The 21,577-nt window shown below is 47.9% G+C and overlaps 1 protein-coding gene across 2 annotated transcripts in view; it reads right to left on the bottom strand.

Moving 5' to 3' along the window:
- Positions 1–21,577, bottom strand: part of LOC144818446 (lysine-specific demethylase 4C-like) — a 1,795,190-nt gene that overhangs the window by 656,394 nt on the left and 1,117,219 nt on the right. For both annotated transcript variants that reach the window (XM_078675868.1, XM_078675869.1), the window contains 2 exons: positions 21,053–21,260; positions 19,283–19,359 (listed from right to left, as the gene is read on the bottom strand). In XM_078675868.1, coding sequence (XP_078531994.1) covers positions 19,283–19,359; positions 21,053–21,260 — 285 coding nt within the window. The remainder of the gene's footprint in view (positions 1–19,282; positions 19,360–21,052; positions 21,261–21,577) is intronic.

Here is a 21,577-nt window from a genome sequence, read left to right as displayed (position 1 = left end):
AAAGTTTTTGCGCAAGGTACCTGGGAGTATTGAAGTGAAGGGCTTTGTACACCAGAACGGCAACTTTAACTGAATTCACGCTTCGCAGGGCAATCATTTCAGAGATTATAGGAGTGGAGATATATGCTCATTTCGTTTGGTGCCTGTAACCATTCTAGCCGCTGTGTTCAGTGATGACCTTAGTGGAGCCAGGGTGTATTTGGAACATTGATTATCTCCGATCAGAGCGTTGATTAAAAAACATTTTCATCCCAATCTTTGATCAGCTCAACTGGTGTTTGAACTTTGTCAGTCCAGTGAACTTTTGTACTACAAGAAACTCGGACAACAAAATATAACATGTAATGTCTTCAACTTATAATAATTCAAAGTTTAAACAAACCAAAGCAGAAGAACACAGGGAACATTCCAGTAAAAAAAGGAATACAACCAAGAACGTGATGCAGACACTGGGTATTGCAGGGATATATAGAAGTCCAAAGGAAAGCACTAAAAGGTGGGTGCCCGAAGAATGTTTGAAAGGTGTGTGCACAGGGAAATGCAGGGAAGGAGGAGTATGGTGGCGATCCAGGCTAGAGGAGGTAGTCTTGGGAATGGTGGGGGACATTAGGAAGCTTAGGGAAATACACATGGGGGAAGAGAAACCATAGGACATCTATTACTGCTATGCGAGCGTTACGTTTAGATTACATTTAAAAATAATTAACGTAATTTGAAAAATAAACCGAATATATAAAATATTACATTCTTACCTACTTTTCTGAACCAAAATTATGAGAGTTGCTCAGTGTTAATGTGCTTACACACATTCTGTCTGTGCTGTGTTTTAGATAAATGTTAGGCTTATAGAGTATGGTGAAAGGCTTAGCATGAGTGACATCCACGCAACCCTGTGTCACAGTTCCTCTTTTCTGCCCTATTGCGTACCTCAGCAACCTGCCTATTTACTTACTATGCATTCCTTAAATGTCCCCCGACACCACGTTTCTTCCGGACCGCTTACACTACCTTCTTACGGAGATCAATCAATCAATCAATCAATCAATCAGTCAGTCATTTGTTAAGCGCACTACATACCAGCGAGGGTCTCAAGTCGCTAGGGGGGGAGGTGGGGGCCGCTACTGATCGAACAGCCAGGTCTTTAGTATCCTCCTGAAGGTCAGCAGGTCTTAGGTCTGTCGTAGGCTCAGTGGGAGGGTGTTCCATGTCTTGGCGGTGAGGTGGGATAAGGATCTCCCGCCGGTAGTTGTTCTTCGGATGCGCGGGACGGTGGCGAGTGAGAGGTCGGCGGAGCGTAGCTGGCATCTGTTGAGGTAGGCTGGGCCAGTCTTGTGGAGTGCCTTGTGTGCGTGGATGAGGAGCTTGAAGGACATCCTCTTGTTGACGGGGAGCCAGCGCAGATTTCTCAGGTGGGGGGTGATGTGGCCGTGTCATGGTACATCGAGGATCAGTCGTGCCGAGGCGTTTTGGATGCGTTGTAGTAGATTGATGAGCTTGGTCGGGGCTCCTGCGTAGAGGGCGTTTCCGTAGTCGAGTCTGCTGCTGACGAGGGCTTGGGTGCCTGTCTTTCTTGCAACTCTCGGGATCCATCTGTAGATCTTGCGGAGCATGCGGAGGGTGTTGAAGCAGGAGGAGGAGACGGCGTTGACTTGCTTGGTCATTGAGAGCGTTGAGTCGAGGATGATTCCCAGGTTGCGTGCGTGGTCGGTGGGGGTCGGGGCTGCCCCCAGTGCCGTTGACCACCAGGAGTCGTCCCAGGCTGACGGGTTGGAGCCGAGGATGAGGACCTCCGTCTTGTCTGAGTTCAGCTTCAGGCGGCTGATCTTCATCCAGTCGGCGACGGCATTCATTCCTTCATGGAGGTTGGCTTTTGCGGTGATGGGGTCCTTGGTGAGGGAGAGGATCAGTTGAGTGTCGTCGGCGCAGGAGATTATGTTGAGGTCGTGCTGTCGAGCGACGTGTGCGAGCGGGCCATGTAAATGTTGAACAGTGTCGGGCTGAGGGAGGATCCTTGGGGTACGCCGCAGATGATCTCAGAGGCTTCGGAACGGAACGGGGGGAGGCGGATGCTCTGGGTTCAGCCGGAGAGGAAGGAGGTGGTCCATTCCAGTGCCTTGTCTCGGATCCCTGTGGCGTGGAGGCGTGCGTGTAGTGTGCGGTGGCAGATGGTGTTGAAGGCGGCGGAGAGGTCTAGGAGGATGAGTGCTGCAGTCTCCCCATTGTCTAGCAGGGTCCTGATGTCCTCGGTGGCGGCGATGAGGGCGGTCTCAGTGCTGTGGTTGCTGCAGAACCCTGACTGGGAAGGGTCCAGGATTCTGTTCTCTTCGAGGTATCGGGTTAGCAGTCGGTTAACGATTTTCTCGATGACCTTGGCCGGGAAGGGGAGCAGAGAGATGGGTCGGAAGTTCTTGAGGTCTCTTGGGTCTGCCTTGAGTTTTTTGAGTAGGGCATTGATCTCTGCATGTTTCCAGCTCTCTGGGAAGGTCGCGGTCTCAAGGGAGAGATTGATGATGTTGCATAGGTGGGGTGCGATGGAGCTGCTTGCTTTGTTGAAGACGTGGTGCGGGAATGGGTCTGACGGAGAGCCGGAGTGGATTGTGCTCATGGTCTTGGTAGTGTCATCGACGCTCACGCTGGTCCAGGCTAGCAAGGGGATGTGGTCGATGGTGTGCAGAGGGTCTGTTGTGTTGCTGTCTGTTGGGGCTGTCTGGGTGTTGAAGCTGTTGTGGATGTCTGCTATCTTGCGGTGGAAGAAGGTGGCGAAGGAGTCGCACAGGGCTTGCGACGGCGGGATATTGTTGGAGCTGGGGTTGGAGAGTTCCTTCACGATGTTGAAGAGCTCCTTGCTGTTGTGTGCCTTGTTGTCAGGCGGTCTTTGAAGGAGGTCTTCTTGGCAGCCCTGATGAGGTGGTGGTGGTTGCGGACGGCGTCCTTGTGTGCTGCGTCGCTGTTCGGAGTTTGTTCACTGTGCCATTTCTTCTCTAGTTTCCGGCAGGCTTGCTTGGAATCTAGGAGTTCTGGGGTGAACCAGCTGGCCCTCTTGCTGGTGTCTCTGTGGGGTGGTTTCTTCAGCGGGGCCAGAGTGTTGGCGCAGTCCTTGATCCAGCGTCTGAGGCTTTGGGCAGCGTCGTCGGTGTTGGAGGGTTCGGTGGGTGGGCTGAGAGCGAGGTTTGCGTGTAGTTGGTCTTCGGTGATTTTGCTCCAGCGGCGGCGGGGGATCTGTTGGGTGCGGTGGTGGGTTTCTAGAAGGTGAAGTGGATGCAGCGGTGGTCGGTCCAGAGGAGTTCGGTGGTGTGGCTGACGGAGACATGCAGGCTTAAGGAGAAGACAGGGTTGAGCGTGTGGCCGGCGGAGTGAGTGGATGTTGTGACAAGTTGTCTTAGTCCGAGGTTGGCGAGGTTATCGATCAGGGTTGTGGAGTTGTTGTCATTATTGTTCTCAAGGTGATAGTTTAGGTCTCCGAGGAGGATGTAGTCGGTGGAGGTCAGGGCGTGCGTGCTGATGAAGTCGGCGATGGAGTTGCTGAACTGGGGGCGGGGTCCGGGGGGGCCGTAGACGAGGGTAGAATTGGGGTCTGTGTGGATCTGGAAATGCATGTGTTCGGCGGTGCTGATTCCGTCGTCGGTGCTAGTCGAGACCCTGATGCTGTTCTTGTGGACTATGGAGATTCCTCCTCCGACTCCGTTGGTGCGATCTCTGCGGGTGATCTTGTAGCAGTCTGGGAAGGCTATGGCGATGTCGGGTGCGGAGGAGTTGTTCAACCAGGTCTCTGTCAGGAAGGCGAAGTCAGGGGAGGTTGTGTTGAGCAGGTCCCAGAGCTCGATGGCGTGTTTGCGTGCAGAGCGGGTGTTCAGTAGTATGCATCGGAGGTGGTTGAGGTCTTTCTTGGCGGGTGGTTTGTGGGCTCTGTGGCTGGTGTAGCTGCAGTTCCGGCAGGTGAAGGGACCGTGTGCGCGTTTCGGGGCAGCCTTGAAGCAGGTGTGTGTCCATCCAGGGTTGAGAGCATGCGGAGTGCTGGCGTCGTAGTGGCGGCGGTCGTCGTGGCGGGGGCTAGGGGTTCTGGCGCTGGGCGCGGTCCAGGCGCAGGCGGGTGCAGACGGGCTTGCCGCACCCCAGAGGCGCGACCGCCCAGCGGCCAGCATGTGTGGGAATGTGGGAGTGAGGAGCAGCTGGGAGGCTTGGAGACGGGAGGAGCGTTTGGGCAGTCAGGGGGCGGAGCCGCAGGGGACGCAGGGGTGGAGGCGGTGAGGGGCGACGAAGGAAACAGAAGGCAAAAGGGCACAACAATGGAGGGGGAAATGAGCGGGAAAGAGGGCAGAAGGTTACAAGTAAGGGCAGAAAGGTCACAAAACACGGGGGGAAACGAGTGGCATAGAAGGCAAAAAGGTCACAGAAATGCAGGGCCAGCTATGCAACAGAAGGCAAAAACGGGCAGAGAGACACGGGGTCCGCGAGGGGAGCAGAAGAAAAACCGGGCAGAGAGACATGGGGGAGCGAGGGGAGCGAGGGGAGCAGAAGGGAAACCAGGCAGAGAGACACGGGGGAAGCGAGGGAGAGAACGGGCATAGGCGGTGCTGTGCGGAGGGGGAGCGACCTACCTGGAAGGGTGAAGGGTCGCTCTCCTCACCGCGCAGCGGTCGGCCTATACAGGGAGGTGGGAGGGAGGAGCAGCTGGGAGGCGGGAGGTGGGGGCAGCGAATGGGCAGTCAGGGGGGCGGGCCGCAGGGGATGCAGCGGTGGGGGGGCAACAAAGGAAACAGAAGGCAAAAGGGCACAACAATTGAGGGGGAAACGAGTGGCACAGAGCCACAAAAATCACAAGAAAGGGCAGAAAGGTCAGACAAAAAAAGCAGGGGGAAACAAATGGCACAGAGGCACAAAGGTCACAAGAAAGGGTAGAAAAGGTCACAAAAAATGGGGGAAACTAGTGGCACAGCAGCTGAAAGGTCACAAGAAAGGGCAGAAAGGTCACAAAAAAAGTGGGGAAACGAGTGGCACAGAGGCAGAAAGGTCACAAGTAAGGGCAGAAAGTTCACAAAAAACAGGGGGAAACGAGTGGCACAGAAAGCAAAGAGGTCACTAAAAAAGGGCTGAAAGGTCACAAAAAACCAGGGGTAATGAGTGGCACAGAGGCTGAAAGGTCACAAGAAAGGGCAGAAAGGTCACAAAAAACGGGGGGAAACGAGTGGCACAGAGGCACAAAGGTCCCAAGAAAGGTCAGAAAAAACGGGGGGAAATGGTTGGCACAGAGGCACAAAGGTCACAAAAAAGGGCAGAAAGGTCATAAAAAACAGGGGGAAACGAGTGGCACAGAAAGCAGAGAGGTCACAAAAAAAGGGCAGAAAGGTCACAAAAAAACAGGGGAAATGAGTGGCACAGAGGCTGAAAGGTCCCAAGAAAGGGCAGAAATGTCAGAAAAAACGGGGGGAAATGATTGGCACAGAGGCACAACGGTCACAAGAAAGGGCAGAAAAGGTCACAAAAAACAGGGAAACGAGTGGCACAGAGGCAGAAAGGTCACAAGAAAGGGCGTAAAGGTCACAGAAAACAGGGGGGACACGAGTGGCACAGAGGGCAGAAAGATCACAAGAAAGGACAGAAAGGTCACAGAAAACGGGGTGAAACGAGTGGCACAGAAGGCAGAGAGGTCACAAGTAAGGGCAGAAAGGTCACAAAAAACGGGGGGAAAAGAGTGGCACAGAAGGCAGAAAGGTCACAGAAATGCAGGGGCAGCTATGCAACAGAAGGCAAAAACGGGAAGAGAGACACGGGGGCCGCGAGGGGAGCAGAAGGAAAAAACGGGCAGAGAGACACGGGGCAGCGAGGGAAGCAGAAGGGAAACCAGGCAGAGAGACAAGGGGGCAGCAAGGGAGAGAACGGACACAGGCGGTGCTGTGTGGAGGGGGTGCGACATACCTGGAAGGGTCAAGGGTGCTCTAGAGCGTAGCCTACCAAGGTGGTGATGGGTCACATTTTGTGAACCTAGTAGGTGTAAAATGCTGGTTAATTTTTTCAAGGAGCTCATGAATGAAAAAATTTGCTATGAAAAGACCTTTAAAGAAAATGGTTTTGTGAGAGAAGTGTGGCACCTGGAAGTCTTCCAGCAAAGCACAGCGCTGCAGACGCTGCTGCATGTGACTCTCAGCGCCGATGCAGAGTTAAGTAGGATTCAAGAAGGTTGTAATAATTGGGAATGCTTATGTGGCTACCTGTGCTGGATCTCAAGTGATAAAGTACAAATGACTTTTACATGGGTCATCACCAGTCTCAACACAACCAGAAAGTCCACAAGGCTTCTCCCTCAAGGAAAAATAAAATGGATGAATCCGGCCAGCTTTACACGTAAGGGAAAGAGGTGCACTCCTCAACAGAAACCGTGCCGGAGATGGGACGCATTGATTGCTCTGCTCGCTCTCAGGGGTTGCACCACTAACTCCGACACCAAAGTTTGGGCTTTGTGGTGCTGTGTCAGAGTTCCAAAACATAGCGTAAATGACAAACCCAATAAGATCTAGATCTGGAAAGTGTGCTAGATTTGCTTGGTTTTGCAAACATTTGCAACATATAAAAAGAACAATAAAAAAGGAACAATAATAGCTTGAAAGTAAAGGAGTGGTCAAGTAGTGTTCTCCCCACAGAGATGCACTCTAGTTTAGGCGGTTGTGCACGTGATGAGTCACAATACACAGTGCAAGAGAGCCAATGGGTAAAGTGGCCTGACCTGTTGTCCCCTGCTGTATCCTGGTGTGTGGGAGCAAAATGTGAATGATACTTGAACACACCAATGCATGAAAAAGGCGGAACCAAAGACCCTCTACGTATGCATTTATGTATTTGTTGTATTATTATTATTTCGGAAAACAAAATATTAAAGCGGTCTCTGGACCAGACCTAAACATTATATTCTACACAAATTTGGCTGACTTTTTTAAATAAAGCACCACAAATGACTGTATCTACCCCAAAAAAAGAAACATCAGCTTTAATTGTAATTATAGATCAGATGATGATGAGGATGAAACGCACTTCAACCACTGAGTTTTCTAGTTATGAAAGTTTAATAATTGGTTACATATTTTCCATCAGAAAAAGAAATAAGAACATATTTACCTTAAGGTTCTGTGATGGCTTGTACTTAACAAGCTACTAATCAGCATCACTTAACTATCAATGTATCATTATAGTGGCTGTTTTAGTAAAGACATACAAGGAAGATGAACGGGATCAGCACATAATGTGAAGAAGGAAGACTAAAATATGCAATCTCATGAAAAATGCATGACAGCACATAACATATTTTGTGCACTATGGCTATATAACATGGGAATCACAATATAATACATTCTTGTTTCATCCTGAAACAGAATACAATAAATGTGTTTCGGAAGGCAATAAATGAATTCCATTACCGAGCTTATGCATTTCATTATAAGGAACATGCATTGTAATCTATAATGCATGACTGGTCATCAACCCTTTTTAATATATTACACATATTACACAGCACGTTTCATTAAGACCAGCTGACATACAGTACATGATGCACAGTGAATGGCATAGTCAGGAGACAGGTATGGAGCAGCCATTTAGAGGAGCAGGTGAAACATCCATCCCGGAGCCTTTTGTGCAGCAAAACTCTCCTTTAGATTGATCAGTGCAATGTATCTGAAGAGAGTCTGCTGAAATTTAAGACGGAAGATCAGCTCTTGGAAGACGGTCTTTATTTCCTCAGCGGCACCATTAATCAAGTTACTATAACTCAGTTTGCCTCTGAAGGAAGTGTGGAATCCCAAACACCAAAATATTTGTTTTGTCTTCTACTTTTTCATTGTTTACAGGACCTGCCACACTGTTGAGAAATGTTTTTTAGGCTGGTACCACATACTCAAAATGTGCAGTATCAACATAGCAGTGGCAGCTAATGCGCGTTTTTCTTAGATGTGGTCCAGAAATGCCTCAAAGTAAGCATTACAGAAAGTAGAAGACAAAAGTGAGCTTTGCAGTACTCCTAGGTAACAGTTTCTGATGTTATCCTCTGATACTAGACAGACGTGTTTGGAAACAACTTTGAGGCCGACCCTGAATGTCAAACAGCAAATCCAACTAGTCTAGGAAAAGTGTGATTGTGCACTGTGTAGAATGTCACTCAGTAGCCCAACCTGAATTTAGGAGCAATGTGCCAATTTCCAACAAATAATATGTAATGGCAAACCAGCCCAATGCCTCACGTTGAACAACTGCAAATAATTCGCCAGGAAACTTAACCCAATGCAAAAAAATATCTTTGCGTATTCAAAATCGGGTGCTAATAAGATGACTTTGGCCAAGTCATTCCAAATCACATTCAGATCTCGGGGCAGGAGAAGTCGCACCTGAAAGACCTACGGGAGTCCAGTGCTTCACTCTATGCAAAATTCATCTACGAAAGAGAGCCTTCTTGCGGACTTCAGTGTGCAAAAGAATTTACGTGGTGTGTTCTTGGTGGTGGCACAGAGATTGAGCCAGGGTTCGTCCCGGTGCTGGAAGACGCCATGCACTACTGCTGGGTGTAACTGGAATTCGTTATCTGCTAGGTGTCATCAGCTGCACTTGTCCGCAATGGTGTTTTATGATTCCGCCAGGTGGTGTACAATCAGGAAAAAGCCCAGTTGATTCAGCCAATTCTAGAGACACAGTGTCTTCAAGTAGAGGACCCCATCTTGCCGTGCTTGTTGCAGTACCACATGGCCGTAGTGTTGTCCGCGAGAACCTGCACCAGCCTCCATTTGATGGATGGCAGAAAATCCAAGCAAACTGCCAGCAAGTTGATGTGGAGGCAGCCCTCCGACAGAGACCAGAGTCATCTGATCGCCTACTCTCCCAGATGGTCACCCCATCCTAACTGTCAGTTCTGGATGGTGTAGGGAGATGGTTCTGACACAGGTTCAATTACGGTTGAGCAGCCACCCCAGCAGATCCTTTGCAGTCTCCTCCGAAACCTGTATAGAAATCTGACTGGTTTCCCTGCTGCTGTACCCACTGAGGCTTCAGATCCCACTGCAGGGCTTCCATTTGCCATCTGGCATGATTGTGAACAGGATGCAGGACGCCTCTAGGCAGAGAAGCCTCAGAGCCATCCTCACTGAGACCCAGGACAGAGGCTGAACCATCGGGATCATAGTCTGAATGTCCTGGACTCTTTGGAAAGACCTGATATCCCACAGTGTCTAGCATGACGCTGATGAGAGTCTCTGTAAAGGAGACACGTGTGTCTTCAGAAGGTTGATTGAGAACCCCACTGATTTTAGAAGATTTGCCGCCATTTGGGACTGACAGTGGTGAACCTGCATTCAACAGCCACTCGGCATAGTAAGGAAGACTGGGACCTCCAACCTAAGAAGACGGGCAGTGGCCCCTGCCATTTCCTTTGTGGACACCCAATGGGCACTTGTGAGGCTGAAAGGGAGCACGGCTAACTGAAAGTAATCACGGTTCAATTTGAACTGCAGGTAGTGGCTGTGATTTTGAAGGACAGGGATGTAAAAATAGGCATCCTGTAGGTCTCATGCCTAAATCCAGCATCTCAAGATCTAGGACAGATAGAACCTGTGCCAGAGTGCGCATCTTGAATGTGTCCTTTCACGGGCAGATGTTGAGAGGGCAAAAATCCAAAACAGGATGATGACCTCCGTCCTACTTCGGCACAAGGAAGTAGCAGGAATAACTAAAAGTTTCTACTTTTGAGACCAGAAATGTCTCTATGGCTCCTTTAGCCAAAAGAGCAAGCACTTCCTGGCATGAAATGAAGAGATGGTCCTCCGAAAGGGGTTCTGATGTAGGTGGCATGTGCTGGGGGCTAAAACAGAAAGGCAGGGTGAAGCCTAATTTAACAATCTGAAGAACCCTACCGGTCGGTTGTGATGCTCTGCCACTCCTGGAGGACGATGGTGACTCGGGCTTCTACCGGATCGCTGTCTGCTGTTAAGGGCGCACTAAAAAAAGTGTTGAAGGTGTTGCTGGAGGGGCAGGGTAGATGTATGCTTCCCCTGATGGACTGTTTATTTTCTGTTGGGTCAACTGCCCTGACCTCAAAAGGGCTTGGAGGCATGTAGTGGGGGCAGCGGGATTGATATTACTGATATGCAACCACGCCGGCAGTCCTCCCAACAGTTTCATTCTTTTGATGGATATGACAGGGGCTTGGAATAAGGTCCAAAGAGTATGCCGAGGCGTGGGTCTCTTTAAAATGCCCGCTTCTCACAGTAAAGGCTGGAACAGTCGAAAGGTATATCCTTCAATAACAGCTGGACATCCCCGGACGTCCTGTTGGTCTCACCCATGCATGGCGTGGGAGCACCACACTATGCCCAAGAGCCCTCTCTAAACAATCAGTTGTGTCCAGACTAGAGTGGAATAAGAAATTACCCGCAGCCCAGCTGTTCTGGATAGATTGAGCAAGGGAAGCAAATAGGTACTCCGGGACTTCCAGTAAGATCTCATCAACCATCTCCCAAAGAGCACGGGAGTAACGTCCTAGGATGCAGCAGGCGCTGACCGACCTCAAGGCAGGCAAGTTTATCAGCCTGCCTTGATAAACTTGCCTGGGGTGGAATTAGCTTTTTAGTTAATTCAGCCAGAGCTTGGAATCAGCTTCCAATGTATCTGAGAGGTATGTTTAGCCTTCTGGCCTTCCGAAAAGCTTTAAAAACTTGGTTGTTTGCGGATTAGCATGACCTTGGTTTCGATCCTCAAGCAAGATTTCACATAGCGCCAGGACACCCACGGGTAACAGTGCACTCAATAAATGTTATAATAATAATTAGATTGAACAATTCTCGTGATAAATGTTTCCATATATTTGGACTCTTTTGACAGGCGGAGAAGTCTGAAAAGAATTAGGGTTCTCTATGCTGGTGGATGTCTGCAATACAAGACTCCCAGGATTGGGTGCTTTGTTAAAAACGGATGGTCACCTGGAGCTGGTCTATGGTGGCATGAGACCTAGCAACTGACCAGAGGGCCAGAAAATGGCTGTCATTATGCCTAACAACATGTGTAGATTGATATAGCGCTGTATATCACCTGTGAGGATATCCAGGTGCTGTCCATGGGCTCAAGGAGATTAAGTGATTTGCCCAGAATCACAAGATGTTGAGCAGACGGCGAGACTCTAAAACAGATCCCCAGCTCCTGAGTCGACAGCTCTGACATCCTCTCTCAAATCAGTGAGAGCATCATTTAACGGTAGAAGTGATTTGGTTGGTGCCATGACAGGCTGAAGGATCTCAATAAGAATGTTAGTTTTTACCTTCATGGTGAAGGTCAAGGACTTTGGCAACTCTCCTAATGACTAGTCCAGGGAAAACCAACCTAGTATCAGGTGAAGTACCAGCCCACTGGCATCTTGAAGACTTCGTTTTAGCGTGGGAAGCTCTACTTTACACCAGGATACTTGACTTATAGAAAGATTAAACCATTTTAAAAGTTTTTACGTTTTTAATCCTTACCTGTTGTTACTAGCAAGGACTATTTTGCTTTGTGTGCTTTGTTCACTTTGCTCTGGTGGCGGTATCTGTATGTTAGAGCGGGTCCGCCATTTTGGTTAGCACTATAGTTGTTTCAGGTGACTAATGCATAAATGCGCACGCTGACATGACCGCGCTGTGTATGCTTCATTTAAGAGGGGGGGAGCTCGCTTTACAACAGGAAACTTGATTTATAGAAAGATTCAACCATTTTAAAAGTTTTTACATTTTTAATCCTTACCTGTTACTAGAAAGGACTATTTTGCTTTGTGTGCTTTGTACACGTTGCTCTGTTGGCGAAGCCTGTATTTAAGAGGGGGTCCGCCATTTTGGTTAGCACTCTAGTTGTTTCAGATGACTAATGCATAAATGCACATGCTGACGCGACAGCGCTTCCGGTGCACCAAGGGTAGGCCCTCCTGCGCCTGTCCGTGGCCAGAATGTGCAGTGCGCAGGACCCCTGGTCTTTTCGCCCCCATTTTTATCTCAGGGATCAACTACTATCAACTAATAAAGGTGAGCACTGTAGTTTTCCCCCTTTTGTTTGTAATGCTGATAATAACTCTTATTTGCTCAGACGATCACTTCGGCCCAAAACTTCATTTTACAGAGGGCGTACTGTCTGAAGTCATTCCGGTAGCTAATACCTCTCCTAAAGCTATACACCAAGTCTTAACTTGTGATTTTATTAAATACCAGATCCCTGATTCAACATCAATACGAATTCGTTGATTTTATGCAGACATTTAATCCTGATCTGATATTCTTAACAGGAACCTGGTCCAACAAAGCATCCGATCCAGATTGGATCGTAGCCGTTCCAGCTGGATATGAGATATCCACAGTTGACAGAGTGGGGAAACAGGGGGCGGAATAGCAATTATACATCGCAGTTACATTAAAGCCACCCTCTCCCCTATCTTGCACTTAGAAATAGAAGCCCTACTGTTTACTTTTAAATTTAGCAATGTCAGTACCTTTTTCCAGGGCACTAATTTATCACTCGCCAGGCCCTAGGAATCCATTTATACAATCCATTCAAACTTTCATGGAGTCCTGTGTCGACTTCCCTACATTTACCTATCTAGGTGATTTTAACTTTCACCTTGACTGCCAAAATAATAATGAAAACATTCATCTGGTAGACTGTCTAGGCAGTTTTGGATTAAAGAAGATTATAACTGAACCTACTCATAAGGCCAGCCACACGCTAAATGGGATTTTTACTAATAATACTAACATTACATTGGCTAAAGTATTCCCACTTGCATGGACAGATCATAGTGCCATTTTTTTTAACTAGCCCTCCCAGTTGAAGAAGCATCCTCTCTCAACAACTGCCCAGCTGTTAAAAATCGTCCTTGGCGTTAAATTCATAAAAATGAGCTAGAGATAGTTCTACACAGACATAGTCCCATACTAGATCAGGATAATAATATCGCGACAGACAATTTCAATAACTGGATCAGTTCTGCGGTGACACTTTTGGCCCCAGAGAAACACATCGCAGGCAAAACCCTTCAGGCCCCTGATACGCAGCCGAACTTCGAACTATTGAGTCTAAATGTAGAAGACTAGAACGGGGTTGAGTCCAACTTGGACTTCTCGCATTTCTTTTTGACTTACGCAAAGACTTTGAACACACAGAAGATCTGCAATGACTTCAGTAGCATATCCACACTCTTGACTATGACTGGGAGCGGGACCTGTGTGGAGTCTTGTGGTATTTCGCCACATAAAGCTTTATTTTATTTTCTAAGATGGCTTTCACCAGAGGTGCCCCCTTAAAAGGGTTCTGTCAAAGACATCCGTTTGTGACAGCTCCTACAAGGTTTAAACCCCATAGGCTTGGGGCAGGAGGGCATGTTCCCTCACGCACCCGAAGAACTTAGAGAGAAAACTGATTTTAAAAAAATCTCTTAAGTGAACGAAGTAAAGGAGCCAAGCTGCAGATCTGCATCATGTAAAGATCCCTAACTCTAGGATCAGAAAGGCAAAGTGGAGTGGTAAAAGCCTATCCTACCGGGCAGCTAAGCTTTGGAATGCATGGCATGCCCCTATCAGATCTCAATCTAACAGATGCTCTTTTGGGAAGTGTCTCAAAACCTGGCTTTTCTCCCCAAGCCAAAGTAATTATTTTCAGCGCCTAGATGAAGCATTTGCTCCCTCAGCGTCAAGATGCTTCGGCATATGTTGTGCTTTAGAAATGGCATCAACGCGCATGGTTGCACTTGTATTTGGCTCTGTTCTATAACCTCTGGCACGGTGCCACCTACCGGCATGCCCGAGCACAGCTTTTTGAGTTTCAGGATCTAGTGTGGCACCTGCGGATATACACAAGGTAAGAAATCTGCGGTTCGAAGCATCCATCAGAACAAAATATTTATTCAGAGTCTGAGCTTCCAGAGGCGGAGCACATTTCTCACCCTACCAACAACGCATTTCTATGGATGATGTAATATTAAAACCATATGTGCTTGGCTTTCCATTTATAATGAAGGATTTGTAAAGTTTAAGGACAAAAAATTATTTGAGGGGAAACATTTTTTTTTAAAAATACGTTTTTTTCCAGTGCCCCAAGATTGCAGTGAGAAATCTAGAGTTAAGAACCTGTAGACGATTCCTTATGGACAAGTGTGGATTTTCTTCATGACCTTGTGAAAATGCTTTAAGACTTGAGCATTAGTACAATTTTTGGGAGGGAGTATGGGCGTTAGTAGGGAGCTGAGTGCACCATAAATACATAGCTGCCCTAATTTTATTGTGGAGAAGCTGGGGGTCTCAATGTCTTGCCTAGCAAATGTTCCTGTTGTTGCATTACCAGTGTTTGCATCTTTTTCCGGGTATCCCAAGTGGTACCTCTTCCAGACGGGCAACGTTATGAAGCCACTGGGGGCCCTGTTCATTCCTTTGGGCCCAGCTGGGGCATATTCAGATCAAGCAGCTTGCATGGGGGATTTTTGATGCTTGAGAAAGCTAGGCCTTGGGCTGCCTCAGTAGTATTGGAAACTGAGCTGTAGGCCACTATAAGCGGAGGAATAATAGCTGTAGGTATCCTCCTGGGTTTCACTTTTGCACAAAATGTATCCAGTAAAGTGTCTAAACTGAGAAAGTATAGTGTTGTAGAGGCACATCTAATACTTAGATCTGAGGGAGCTGGGTAGGATAAGGAATGACATCATGGTAATAAATACTTTGTTCGAAACAAAGGGGAGTTGTAAAGGCCGAAGTAGCTGAAGACATGCTGCTTTCGAACCGAAGGATCTGGGGTGTCAGAACTGTGAACAATGAATTCAACAAACCTTAGAAGGGAACAGTCAGAAGAGAGTTATGTTATGTTATGTTATTTTGTGGCTTTTATAGCGCACGGCTACTCAGAAGAGTGTCCCGGCGCTTTATTAACATCCTGGAAAGCAAACACAACACTGAAAAAAAGGGAAAAGAATAAAATAAAATCTAAGAGGCAAACAGCCAGGTTTTTAGGCCCTTCCTAAAAGATAGCAAGTTGGAATTGCTGCGTAACGCGAGGGGTAAAGAGTTCCAGAGCTGAGGGGCCCGGAGCATAAAAGAGCGGCCTCCCAGACGGGCCCTCCTCACACGGGGGACAATGGCAAGAAGCTTCGCCTCTGATCTCAGAGATCGTGAAGGACAGTATTGCTTAAACCTCCTCTGCAGGTATTTAGCCCCGGTGGAATAGAAGGCCTTATGCGCGAGGGTCAAGGTTTTGAAAGCTATCCGCTGTCGGATAGGCAGCCAGTGAAGCGACTGTAATAGGCCAGAAACATGAGCTCGCCTATGTAGACCAAAAATGGCGCAGGCCGCCGCATTCTGGACCACCTGCATCTGTTGCAAGAGGTATTCGGGCAGGCCAAGATATAAGATGTTAGCATAGTCCAATCTTGAACCAATCAAGGCCTGCACCGTAATCCTCCTGTGATCCTCGGACAGCAACGGAAAAAACTTCCGAAGCATGCGGAGAAGTCCAAAGCATGTGCCTGTGAGGGCGAGGATCTGAGATCTTAAGGTCAGACCGTTGTCAATTTTGACCCCCAAATTCTTCGCTAACTGCGACGACTGCCTTGGAGGAGACATGTCCGCCGGCCACCACACCTGCCAGTCCGGGTCGGATTGACAGCCGAAGAAGAGTACCTCCGATTTATCTGAGTTGCACTTGAGGCTGCTCAGTTGGAGCCATTTGAAAACAGCCCCAAGGCACTCACGGATACTCTCTCCGTCAAAATCCTCCCCTTTCCGGCAGGTGAAGAGCAGCTGGGTGTCATCCGCATAGGATACGATCTGGGCTCCAAAGGACTCAGCCAGAGCCGCCAGAGGGGTCATAAAGATGTTAAACAGAGTCGGGCTCAATACAGAGCCCTGCGGGACTCCGACTCCCAGTGGCGGCATCTCGGCGGAGGCTGAGGAAACCCAGACCGACTGCCGGCGACCAGCTAGGAAAGATGTAAACCAGCTGAGCACCGTCCCCCTCAGACCGATCTCATGAAGTCTGATAAGCAAGCCCTCATGGGGGACGGTGTCGAAGGCCGCCGACAGATCGAGCATGATCAACATAGCTCTCCCACCCAAGTCTAGCGTCTCCTTGATGGCCTCAGATACCTCCAGCAGCGCCGTCTCCGTGCTCAGATTAGGGCGGAAGCCCGACTGAGTGGAGTGAAGCAGGTCGTTGGATTCCAAAAAATTGGAAAGCACGCTGTGAACGTGCTTCTCCAGGGTCTTGGCTAGAGCCGGAAGAAGAGAAATCGGCCTGTAATTGGCCAAGACCTCAGGAGCCAGACCGGACTTCTTAATCAGGGGGATGACCATGGCCTGCTTCCACGCCAAAGGGACCTCACCTAGGCTGAGAGAACGATTCAAGAGAGGGTTAACCAACGGGTTAACTACCTCCGCCATCTTCGCCAAGAATTTGGCCGGGCATGGATCAAGCGGTGATCCCGATTTAAGATTGGCCAAAAGAGCCAAGGATGAGGAAATAGATATAGGCGGGAAGTCTGACAGGACAGGTCCCGAGGGGATCGATGGAACAGGGCCAACCTCGGGGCCAGGCAGGGCAACCGCCGGCCGCGGTGGAAAAGACTCCTGTATCATCTTGATCTTTGCGGTAAAGAAGCATGCCAAATCCGAAGCCCACTTCTGAGTGGGAGCAGGCTGGGCCACGTTCAACCGCGGGGCGATGTATTCCCTAACGACCGTGAAGATCTCTTTACAGGAGTTCGAGGCATCCTCGATCCTCCTGGCAAAATAGCTTTTCTTCTCAGCCAGAATCGCTCGGTGGTAGGCTTTGACCATAGTCCTATATTCGAGCCTAGCCTCTAAATTATACTGGGCTCGCCAGGTCCTTTCCGCCACTTTGCACTGCCTGCGAGAGGCAAGCAGCGCACCCGTAAACCACGGGGCAGAGACCCGCTTAGGTAATGGTCGAGGAGGTCTGACAGGGGCCACATCATTTGGCCTCTCCTCAAGCCAGGCCTGCAAGGATTCCAGGTCGCTATCCAAATCTCCCGTCAGCGGACAAGGATGTTCACATAGTGCTTTAGACAGCAATTCAGGAGTCACCTTGTGCAACGCCCTTGTCTCTGAGCCAAGCTGCCTTGAGACATTGCTACGGGGTTTCTCATTGGCCGGTATATAAAACTGAACCAGACGATGGTCGGTCCAAAGCACCGGCAAACATGCTGTCACCTCTATGGGGGAGGACGAGAAGACCTGATCCAAGGTGTGGCCTTTGTCGTGCGTAGGTTCAAAGAGAAAAGGGGCTAAGCCCAAGGGGGTCGTGATATCAGATAGTTTAATCACGTCTGAGTCCTGGGCGTCATCCATGTGAAAGTTAAAATCACCGGCCAGAATGCAATGGTCAGCTCTCATGGCCAGTGATAACATAGCAGACTGAAGTTCTTCAAAAAAAGAGCCTGCTGGACCCGGAGGTCTATAAGCTAACAAACCTTTCACTGACTGATGCGGCGCCAAAGATAAAGAAAAGGCAAGGGACTCAGACCCTTTAATGGCCTCAGTGGGGATAATAGAACACGCAACAGAGTCATGCACCACGATGGCAACACCACCACCCCTTCCTACCGGTCTATCCTGCCTATAGATGCTATAATCTGACGGGATTGCCGCGGCGATATCCGGGTTGGAAGAAGCTCCCAGCCAGGTCTCTGTGAGCATCAGACAGATCGGTTTTTCCAGAGTAAGGAGATCAAAGATCTCCTGAGCGTGACTACGCACTGACCTGGTGTTCAATAGCATACACAGATGCTTCACCGAGACCACCTCCCGGTGGGGGGGGGGGGGTGGCCGTGGACCAGCGTCTTTCGACCAGCCGCAGCCAGGGCATTTGCTCTTACCCCTATAGCGCCCAGGAAAAACCTTAAAGCACCCACATGATACCTTATTAAACGACCAGAGTTGCGCAGAAGTGTAGCTAACCATAGTTACTACGATAGATCCCAGACGCCCCTAGTCCAGGTCTTCCGCCGCTCCGCCCGCCTCCGGGACGCTGACGGGCGCAGACGGGCAGGACTCTGGCGCGACTCAGGCGCAGGGAAGGCGCGACCGCTGCGCGTCACCGCTGCGCGCTAGAGGAGAGGATTAAGAAGGGCGGGCGAATGGGGTCGGCGCAACTAGAGCGCTCGGTCCTGCGCCTCTAGAGTGGCGCAACCTCACCTAAAATGGCGACCAAAAGCAGCAAAGATAAGGCTAGAGCCCACAGACCCGGACCCGCTAAGCAGCAGTGTTGTCAACAATTTAAATGCAAGTAAGGGGCAGGAACCCTCTAAAATCAGGGGATAAGAGAAAATAAAAGCAACAGAAATAAAAAAAACGGGCGTTTTAAAAAGCGCGAGGCGCTAGCATAAATTCCGCTTGTAATCAGCGTGTAGGTCTCAGCGAGGATAAATCCTGAATGTTGGTTCTGGCTGACCCGCCAGAAGCCAGCCTTAAGAAGGGCGGGCGAATGGGGTCGGCGCAACTAGAGAGCTCGGTCCTGCGCCTCTAGAGTGGCGCAACCTCACCTAAAATGGCGACCAAAAGCAGCAAAGATAAGGCTAGAGCCCACAGACCCGGACCCGCTAAGCAGCGGTGTTGTCAACAATTTAAATGCAAGTAAGGGGCAGGAACCCTCTAAAATCAGGGGATAAGAGAAAATAAAAGCAACAGAAATAAAAAAACGGGCGTTTTAAAAAAACGAGGCGCTAGCATAAATTCCGCTTGTAATCAGCGTGTAGGTCTCAGCGAGGATAAATCCTGAATGTGATTGAGTCCAAAGGAGGAATTACACTAGGGACTCGAGAGTAGGGGCCTGCCTGTCCAAGACGTGAATAGGGAGCGAACTATCATGGTACTTTGTGGTGCTTACACTTTTTTTGTGTTTGCTGTACTTTAGGGAGACAGAGTTCCACCAAAGCATTTGGTAAGACAAGCTTCCTTCATTTCTTCTTACAACTAGAGTCTGCATTGTATAGGTGCCATGTTCCACGAGAAGGGAGGAGGAGGATGGAGACAGCTCAGTTGCTTTGGACCGGGAAAGCACTAGAGGACTGTGTGTGTGCCATCTAGCAAGACAAGTTTGAGGGTCAAGAAACAGTTCATTCTCCTGTTGGTTTCCTACGTGTGCTTGTTTTGTTGGATGAACCGTGCAAGATTACAACATATGAAATATTTTTCCCAGCGCTGGACCCTCAAACTACAGAAAGTGCTACAAAAAGCAAGAAATAATAAGGTCTTTCCACAAAGGCTTCGAAAACAAAACAAATGTAACTTACTGCTTTCCATTCTCCAGTTCTGCACCGATTACACTTCCATTCATCAAGTATTTCGCAAGAAGGAACGCCATAACAACCTGCAACAGGTGAACTGTGTTAATTAACTTCCTATCGCTCTGCACATGTTATCTGTTAATTGAAAACATACTGAACGCAGGAGGCTTGGTTATCAGTCTTCCTCATGGTAAACATTAACATTACTTCTCTGTCAGTCACCTTTCTAAATATCAGCACCGACTGCTCCACGCTCCAGAGACAGTCTTCAAATCAGATCTGTATCATCCATAGGCTCTTGCAGTGCTGGTAATGCAGCTAAATCACTGCTAAGCTAATGATGTACAATTCTTCTGTTTGCCACGTTTACTTAGTATGTGGAAAGCTTCTTATAAGCGCCTAACGGAAGCTAGGTTTTGCTAATCAAATACACAACAGTAGTCAAATACACATTTTTCATATCTGTTCTGGAAAAAGTAAAATATTTTGAGTTGCTACCAATAAATGCAAACATATTCATAGCATATGGTAAGAAATAACAGCTTTGAGCTTTACTTCTTGTTTTTAGCTCAATAGACAACAATTCACAATCGACTGGAGTTCTGCGTTGGCAATTTACAATGTCAAAGCTTGTCAGAGATATATATTTTTTGGGGTGCACTTTTCTATTCGTTTCAATATCACTGCAATGGTTGACTACAATATGTTCCGAATTACTAGAAGCAACCGTGCTAGAAACAGCTACCCAACCGGTACACTGAAGGGGGGGAGAAAGAGAGAGAGAGAGAGAGAGAGAGAGAGAGAGAGAGAGAGAGAGAGAGAGAGAGAGAGAGAAAGAGAGAAAGAGAGAAAGAGAGAAAGAGAGAGAGAGAGAGAGAGAGAGAGAGAGAGAGAGAGAGAGAGAGAGAGAGAGAGAGAGAGAGAGAGAGAGACTGTGTGTGCGCGCGCGCGTGTGTATATATATATTTTTTTGCATTCAAATACTGGAATGTCATTAAAGTAATACTGCTGTGAATGGCCTTACTGTGTGAATAACATGTCTTAGAGATAGTAGGACACCGGTATCTTCCTCTGGGCCGTGTGAGTGTACAAATACTACAAACATTTAGATTTTAAATGGATGTGTAGTGTTCACTAGCACTAAAAGGTAATCGATGTGCAAGAAATTTTTGAAAGGCTAGGGCGACTTCACTTTGTTATAAAACTCAATCAAGAAACTATAGGGAAGCAAACTACAATTTCCAATATATAAATATCTTCAATGCCCCCCACACAAGAACCATGGAAGTATCAACTAAAAATAAGGAATGTGTACATTTAAAAAAAGCATAATCCCAAACTAGCATAGTTCATTTAAACTAGGCATTAAACACACATGAATCTGGATAAATAACTGATTTTAAACTTAACGTCCGTCTAACATTAATTTCTGCCTGCAAATCAGGTTTGTAAATATTCTTAAAACGTGCAAAAAGCAGAATGGTTTATGTGGTTGAGTCAAACTTGGGGGAAAAACAAGTCATTAATGGGGTAACCAAAATCTAGCTTCGTCATTCACTTTCATAGATAAATCAAACCATATTGTTATCAAACTATCAGTCTACATCTTGGCAGGATCGAAGCAATCTTTCCTCTATAGCTGCTGAAATGCGCTCTCTCGCTGCTTACTCATCCAAACACTCATCCTCACCCTGTTAACATTCGAATCAAATAATTGCATTCATTAAGGCAGAGAAGAGGCCATACCCAAACTTCGAACATAGCTAGTGCACTTACTCGCATGAACTTGAACACAACACTTTGCACAAGACACTAAACAACTTCTCGCCATTTCCTGGTTCGGATGCGTTTGTTTTTGTTGGCATTTTCCCCGGTAAGCAAAACACCTCTCTGGAATTAGAGGCCTAGTCTTCTGGTTTTCTGGAAATATCCCATCGGATACTGACTCCCAGTGCAATTTAACTTCTTCATTATAGATGTTTGACTGAAAAATACACCAAGAAGAATGAACATTACATTTCAACAAAAACGAGTTTTCTATACGTGACAAGTAAAACGAAGAATGAACTGTCTGCTTACATTTTAGAAATGTAGAAACGCACAACCCGAGGATTCCTTTATTTTTAAACAGTTGATGTTTGGCAACAACACAGGTAAAATTATTATTAAAACGTCAACAGTTCATCCAAAATGTATCACGTATAAACATGCATTGCTCATTAAACCAGCAGGTGCGTCTCCTCCCAAAAAACACTTTACACTGAGGGCTAAAAACTCCACAAGGTGCATGCCCTTGCCAAG

The sequence above is a fragment of the Lissotriton helveticus genome, chromosome 2_1 (genome assembly GCF_964261635.1).
Source record: "Lissotriton helveticus chromosome 2_1, aLisHel1.1, whole genome shotgun sequence".
Taxonomy (NCBI): Eukaryota; Metazoa; Chordata; class Amphibia; order Caudata; family Salamandridae; genus Lissotriton; species Lissotriton helveticus.
The sequence above is the reverse complement of the archived record's forward strand: the minus strand, read 5'-3'. Positions and strand labels throughout refer to the sequence as shown.